The sequence below is a fragment of the Saccostrea cucullata genome, unplaced genomic scaffold (assembly GCF_032062105.1).
Source record: "Saccostrea cucullata isolate Sc308-1 unplaced genomic scaffold, CSIRO_AGI_Scuc_v1 ctg3181, whole genome shotgun sequence".
Classification (NCBI taxonomy): Eukaryota; Metazoa; Mollusca; class Bivalvia; order Ostreida; family Ostreidae; genus Saccostrea; species Saccostrea cuccullata.
Window position 1 is genome coordinate 9,130 of NW_026932565.1, and position 7,463 is coordinate 16,592.

Below are 7,463 nucleotides of genomic sequence, written 5' to 3' on the forward strand. Positions count from 1 at the left end.
GTTGTGTGGGACTGGTCTGAGATGGGTAGTAGACGTCAGTCCAAATTTTCAGTCTCTACCCATCTCGCTGAGATTACGAAAAGTTATGAAAAGTCTTTGTCTTCATAAACCGTGTACAAATTATCATAAGCTTCTGTAAAGGAATTTTGAAGATGTACGTTTAACTTTACAGCCATTCGTTTCTTCAATACGATTGAGTCAACCATTTTTTTGTCACGAGTAATCTAGGTATTGACGTCATTTCAATTATGGTTTTGTAAATATAGAGATAGTTCGTAAACTTTTTAATCACCCCTCATACTGTACTGAACATTATAAAGGTGAAACTAGTGGGGAAACTAATTGAAAGTGGGAGGGCTAAACCAACTAAAAAGCTAAACCACAATTTTCAATGCCTATATAATGTCTATCTTTGCAATAAAAAAAGGGGGACAAAGCCCTCCTAGCCCCCCCCCCCCCCCCGTTTCGACGCCTTTGCACTAATAATTACACATTTATCAAATATTATATTTCTGAACAGTTAGTGGACCTTAACTAGCTGTTAAAAAAATAGTAGCTGGTGTCCGAAACCAAGATTTTCTCCATTCGCCATTACCAACAGTGAAAATGTTGTTATGTACAGTGTTTGAATTCATATTTCTCAAAACTGTCTGTAAAGATATAAAAATTTAATCATTTGTTTCAGATATATAGTTTAAATATAATTATTTATTTCAGTTCATTCCTCTATATTTGAAGTTCACAAGAAAAACTCTGCCACTATCTATTTACAACACAGTGAGTCTATGCTTATTTGATGTACTGGATCACTTGAATTTCTCCTGAATAAATGAATCCTACCCACAGCCTTCCCTCACTATCCACACAATAGGTTTATTTAGTCTGCAATTGTCTACACATTTCAGGAACTGTCCATTCTGATCTAGGATGTGTAGACAGGTATTGTTATTATCTGTCACAATAATATGACTCATTGAGTCTGTCACTATAAGTCTAGGACTAAATGGCTTCTCTCTCCTGGCTGGTGTACCATCGTATTTGAATCTAACTCTTCCTGTCTTGTCCACCACAATCACAATGCCAGCATTAAGATAAGAGACACAGATATCTCCATTGTTGTTCTCTGTCAGATTTAATACACAATGTCCTTCTTTAAAGATTATATTTCTATGTTCATCTTTATAAATTTCCTGTCTCAGTATTTTCCCCTGATAACGAAGTATTTTGTTTTGTCTTTTACTTTTGACATTGACCAGTATGTTTCCTGACCTTGTACAGCACAGTCCTCCTGGTGTCCAGCCCTGTGGTGGGGTGATCAGTACCTCTGTCCTCCCATCTCTGACAATGTTTACTGTTCCATTGAAAGAATCAATGTGTATGAGTTCTCCCTGTCTGGTCACAGAGATTTCATAAGGACTGAGTACAAATTCGGCGGAAACAGGTTCCTGTAGTGACCCATGTATGTCAACACGTCTTATAATTCCGAAACCACCACTAACCCAAGCTTCATCTTTTCCTACACAGGCCACTTGGCATAGAGGTTGAATTCCAGTAGGAATGGTGGCTATCACTCTGGGTTTTTCTAATAACTCTCGCATTGATAAATACAAGGAAACTCTCTCTGTAAGACTGGATAATGATGTCTGTGTTAATGTAGCCTTGTATTCTCCTAATTCTATGCTTAGTTCTCTCCCTTGGACTGTATTTGTATTCAGTGAAGGAACTTTAACATCAATGTCAGCAGGTATGTCTCTGTATTCTGTCAGTTTGGATTTGTAGTTGTTGACATCAGACACTTTGTCGGTCTTCAAGATTTCTTTGTTTTGGTCAACAGTTTGCATCAAATCTGGAATATGATTTTTATACTTGGATTGGTGGGATTTTAGAGAGGTGAGATAGTTTTCTCTTGTAAACTTGATCATGGAGTCAACTTTGTTGAAGTTGTTATCGACTTCTCGGTGCCATAGTTTTCTGTGTTTTTCTGCTTCTATTTCCAGTTCATCAAACTTTGCTGTTGATGTTGAGATTTTGCCCGCTATATTGTCCATTTTCTTCTTGTACATGGGAATAATGATGGATTCAATTTCTTGGTTTTCTTTTAAAATTTCATTTTTCTTTTCATTGAAAATCTCTTGCATGTCTACAATATCGTGTCTTTTATGGGAACTGAGAAATTCATACATTTCAGACAGACATGGACATGACACTGCTGGCAGTGTGCCTCACATCTCTGGTTGGAGTGAACCTTACACTCAGGAAACACTGGCTGGATCTTCCTGTTGGTGAAATGAACAATGTCGTGTGTTTGGGACTTGAATTTGTCCACATGTTTACTGACACAGTCCACACATAAACTGACTTGACAGTTGTTACAGAACTGCTGAGTAGGCTTAGGACAAAGGTCGCAGGTTATGACCTCCTGAGCCCAGGGAGTAGGAGTAGCCATTGTCTTGCTAAGGGATGGAACTGAAATATAAATTTTAAAAAACAGTTCTGTAAATAAAAGTCACATGTAGCAGATTTACCTGTATGAAACAACTAGGTATTTAAAATATCAACTATTTCAATCTTTTTAAGCGCTTTGTAGAACATTTGAAATATTTTAGAGTTGTATACTGTATAATTTACATAAGAATAAAAATTCTCTGACTTTGTAAGGTATAACTATAATAAACTTGACTTAAGGATTGTTTTAGGTTTTTATAATGAATAAATGATAAACTGTTTTGGAAATCTGTATTGAATTACCTTTATAGTTCCAACCTTTCAAGACTATAACTGTTAGGAAAGAATAAACATTTTATCTCTCCACCCTAATATTCACCTGACTGGGAACTACATTCGGTTTGATATTAATTTTCCTGGTTACCTATCAGTTTATTGAACAAGTGCAGAGGGCTCTCTTTGTAATCAGTGATCTGTGGGATGGATAGAGAAATTTAAATGGTAATATTATCAAACAGAGTTATTTCTCTTTGTATATACTGGGTATTTGATGCTAGGGTTTCTCTTATTCTTGAAAAAGCTGTTGACGAATGTCATCTGTTTTATACTATTCAAAGTTCTTCTTATTTTCCGAATTTCATGCTTCCCCTCCTACTTAAATTGCATAATTGTCTTAATGAGTAATGAAGATAAATTAATAAAGTTAAAACATGCTTCTATTCAATTGCAAAGAAATTTCCCCGACATAAAGTACTGAAAAATTTATTGTCATGACAAATTTCCAGATTTATTTAATGCATACATTTAAACAATAAAAATAGCAGTTGGAGCTGTAAATTCATGTATAATAAACAACTGTCTTTAAAAATAACCATGTTTAACTTTATATATTACATGTAATATTACATGTTTAACTTTATATATTTATATATCAAGACCCTTTTATAGGTCACCTGAGTAAACTCAGGTGACCTTTTGCTATCTGTTTTCGTCCGTCGTCGTCCGTCGTTCGTCGTGCGTTAACATTTGAACATTTTCAGCTTCTTCTCTGAAACCACTGAACCAATTTCAACCAAATTTGGCATATAGCATCTATTGGTGAAGGGGAACAAAAATTGTGAATTTCATAGTCCCTGCCCCCTGGGGCCTGGAGGTGGGGCAAAAACCACTAAAATTAGTGCAATCTTTAAAAATCTTCTTCTTTACTCCTGGACATCAAGCAGTCAAAGTGTTGGTATGAATGTCATCAGCATTAAGTCTTCTACCAAAATTGTGAAATTCATGGCCCCAGGGTCAGGTGTTCTAGTGCTAGGGCGGGGCTAAATAGGTTATATAGTGAAAATGCATTATTTCTTTGAAATTCTTCTTTTCTGCTCCTGGACATTAAATAAATTAACCAAGCACATAGTTGAGTTGTAAATGACTGCCTCTTCCAAAATTTTGAATTTAATGACCCCAGGGTCAGGGGTTATAGTGCTAGGGTGGGGCCATATAGATTATTATAGTGAAATTGCAATAATTCTTTGATATTCTTCTTTTCTGTTTGCGGGCATTAAATAAACTAACCAAATCATAGTTATGTTGAATAAGGCTGCCTCTTCTAAAATTGTGAATCTAATGACCCCAGGGTCAGGGGTTCTAGTGGCAGGGCGGGGCTATATGGATTATATAGTGAAAATGCATTATTTCTTTGATATTCTTCTTTTTCTGCTCCTGGGTATTTAATAAACTAACTAAGTACATAGTTATAATGAGTAAGAGTGACTCTTCAACTATTGTGAATTTCATGGCCCCAGGGTCAGGGGTTCTGGTGTTAGGGTGGGGCTCTATTGTTTATATAGTGAAAATGCTTAACTCTTTCATAATCTTCTTTTCTGCACCTAGGTATTAAACCAATGAAATATGTACATAGTTATGAGGAGGAAGGATGGCTCTTTGAGATTTGTGAATTTTAGGGCCCCTGGGTTAGGGCTTCTTGTATTAGGGCGGGGCTCTAATGTTAAATAGTGGAAATGCATAAATTCTTTGAATTTTTTTTTCCTTTGAACCAGGGTATTAGGGCAATGATCTTCGTATATATTTATGACGAAGAAGGCTGCTTCTTCCAAAAATGCTTAATTTCCTGGCCCCTGGGACAGAGGTCCTTGGGGGAGTCTGAAAATGATTTAATGCTTTGAAATCTGCACTTTGGTATTAATCAACAACATGATGAAATAAAATTCATAAAATTTCCAAAATTTTGAAAGATGTGGCCCCAGGGTCAGTGGTTCCTGAGGGATGGGGTGGACAACTGATAATGATAAAGTGGAAATGCATTTTCCCTTTGTTACTGTGATCTACATGTACCTCTGGGTATTACTAACCAAAGCAAGTATGCTGAGTGCATAATTATGATAAGCAACAGTGCCTCTTTCAAAATTGTGAATTTCATGGCTTCCAGATTAAAACACGAATCAAATTCAATTGTTGGAAAGTTGTTGCATGATACTCAGGTGACCTAAAAGGCCCATGGGCCTCTTGTTTGTTGGAAATAAACGAACATGGTCCACAAAATTTTTTGAGCTTTAGATTAATATTGGTATGAATCATTCTGCCTTGAAAAAATTACAACGAAATTTTGGAATCTTAATTGCCTTCACTGCGGTGAAATAGGGCCAATTTTAAATTTTTTAAAACCATTTTTGTAGTATAATATAAAAAATATGTACAAATAATACATCATAAACAGAACAATCAATAAATTTAGAAAAAAAAAACAAACTAAGGGGCAAAAAACACTCTGAGTAAAATTAAGATTGAATGTCTTTGCTGTTTTAGAAACTACACCGAATCCTTAAATCAGGAACATGTGTTTCACAATCCACTTTTGTATAATGATGACGGAGAATTATAGATATTATTAGCTCACCTGAGCCGAAGGCTCAAGTGAGATTTTCTATAAAAAAAAAATTGTCCGTTGTCTCACCAATCTCGAAGACCTAGACTATCCAGATGACTAGACCACATCTAAAAAGCATATATGCAAAGGAACGCATAAAAATTACAGAATAATGCAAAAGAAAACATACATTTGTAACCAGAGATTACATAGCTCACCTCAACGAATGTTGTCTATAAGTAAGGCAACGTCCTACAATTAACTAACATTCTAGAAGTTTACAAAATGCAAAATTTATGCAATTTTGATCTGATAGGGCTTGCAGTTACTTGGGAATAGACCTATCCAAAAACTTCAAAATAGTCACTGATTCAAGAAAGTATAATTCAAATACAGCATCTGAAGCAAGTTTGACAGTGTTCATCCCCTGCTGCATCATCAATACAAGTTTGGTTAATATAGGCCTTATAGTTTCTTGGTGATAGACCTACACCCATAACTATCATCTGGTCCATTATCTAGAAAATGTATGTCGGATCAAACCTAGTAGTATGCATCCTTAGATATATCACCCATGCACGTTTACTGAACATAGGGCATATAGTTACTTGGAAATGAGACCGGCACCAAAAATTTAACCTGTTCATTCATCCAAAAAATGTAGGTCAGATCCAACACAAGTACATGTGGTTAAAATATGAATAGAGAAAAACAAAGCTTTAATATTCCTTGAACAAGTTGAAAATCACGACACATGTCTTGAGCATAATATCATAAGCAATGGGATCATGTTGTATTGTAATGCTGATATTTGATTCTCTTCACTTGGTTGTCTCTCATTTCAGAAACAAACAGATTGTCCCTTGAATCTATACAGAGTCCAAAAGGGCCCTTTAGCCCACAGTCTATAAGGCCGAGGAACGTTCCATCCCGATCTATTATATGAACACAGTCATTGTCATAATCGGCTATAAGGATTTGACTCCGACTGTCCGTTGTGATCCCTTTGGGGTTGAACAGTTTTATTTTGGGAGAGGAAGTTTGACCCCTGTATATGAATCTCCGTTTTCCAGCTTGGTTTAAAACAATTACTGATTTATCAATGAAGTCCACCACACAGATATCCAAGTTCCCGTTTTCACTGATGCAATTCTGATTATGAACAGGATGTTCATAGATAGAGGTTCTGTCTTTGAGCAGTATGGATTGTTTCTCTGTAGAGCCAGAGTAACGAACAACCTTTAACCTCTCGTCCTTATTACTGTGCATGTTAACTAGAAGATCTCCAGAGCGGGTAGAGCAGACTCCGTAAGGTGTCCAGTTTTGTAGGGTTATAGACTCGGTGCCTTCATCTTTCACAATGTTTACAGTTTTAGCTATTGGATCAGTATACACCAGATCACCATGCTTTGTCACTGTTATGCCTCCTGGCCTGTTCTTTGACATGGTTCCTACTGTCTGGAGTATTTCCCCTCGTTTGCTGCTGAAGAGGTACATTTTATCTTCAGCTCCCCCTGTCCAGAGTTTATCATCATTTAGACAGGCCACAAAGTAAGGACCAAATAAAAATGAAAACTTAATTTTTATGGTGGTGTAAATTTTTGGTTTATCAAGGAAGTGTGTAACTACGGTTCGAGTTACTGCTTCTTGTATGCTTTGTTCTGACTTTATGCAGTGGCCTTTAAGATACAAGGTTGACTCCCTGGGACGTGATTTACCAGAAGGGTAAATGAGAACGGATTTTCTGTTTTCAAATTTGACCACTTTATGGACAGTAGTTTCGTCAGTTGAAATGTGTTCCCCCACACAGGCCCTGCAAAGGTTGATGAAGCATGTATTGCAGTGCATCTCTATTACGGTTGCCTTGCACACATGGCATCGTATCACATCCTGGGCACTAGTGCGAGGATTCATTGTTATATTTTATCTACATATAAAATTAAAAAAAAGAGTCATTAAACTCTGGGTTTCCATTTTGACAATGTGATTTAAAAAAAAAAGTTTTCCCCTCTTTAAATGCACTTTGTTGATACAAGTTAAATGAATTTTGCACGAATTTTCCTTAATAATTTGAATTTCTGTTTAACTTTAAAAAAACAATACTTCATAGGCGTTAGGTGGGGCTTTGCCCACCTCCCCT

The 7,463-nt window shown here is 36.2% G+C and overlaps 2 protein-coding genes across 3 annotated transcripts; both read right to left on the reverse strand.

Moving 5' to 3' along the window:
- Positions 1–739: 739 nt before the first annotated feature.
- On the reverse strand, positions 740–2,844 carry LOC134235409 (uncharacterized). 2 transcript variants are annotated; one of them, XM_062717540.1, is made up of 2 exons: positions 2,749–2,844; positions 740–2,466 (listed from the first exon to the last, which is right to left on the reverse strand). In XM_062717540.1, the coding sequence occupies exon 2, from the start codon at positions 2,181–2,183 to the stop codon at positions 837–839; it is 1,347 nt and encodes a 448-aa protein (XP_062573524.1). In that variant the 5' UTR covers positions 2,184–2,466; positions 2,749–2,844; the 3' UTR covers positions 740–836. The 2 variants fall into 2 exon arrangements, with proteins under 2 accessions (XP_062573524.1, XP_062573525.1); XM_062717541.1 differs by having other exon boundaries at positions 740–2,453; positions 2,774–2,836.
- A 3,265-nt stretch (positions 2,845–6,109) lies between these two features.
- LOC134235408 (uncharacterized) lies at positions 6,110–7,237 on the reverse strand. The gene has a single exon (XM_062717539.1). It carries the CDS (start codon positions 7,235–7,237, stop codon positions 6,110–6,112), a length of 1,128 nt encoding a protein of 375 aa, XP_062573523.1.
- Between the last annotated feature and the right edge of the window lie 226 nt (positions 7,238–7,463).

Bases quoted from the DNA above. Each gene is read 5' to 3' on its own strand.
- LOC134235409 (XM_062717540.1), bottom strand. From the start codon at position 2,183: ATGTATGAATTTCTCAGTTCCCATAAAAGACACGATATTGTAGACATG.
- LOC134235408 (XM_062717539.1), bottom strand. From the start codon at position 7,237: ATGAATCCTCGCACTAGTGCCCAGGATGTGATACGATGCCATGTGTGC.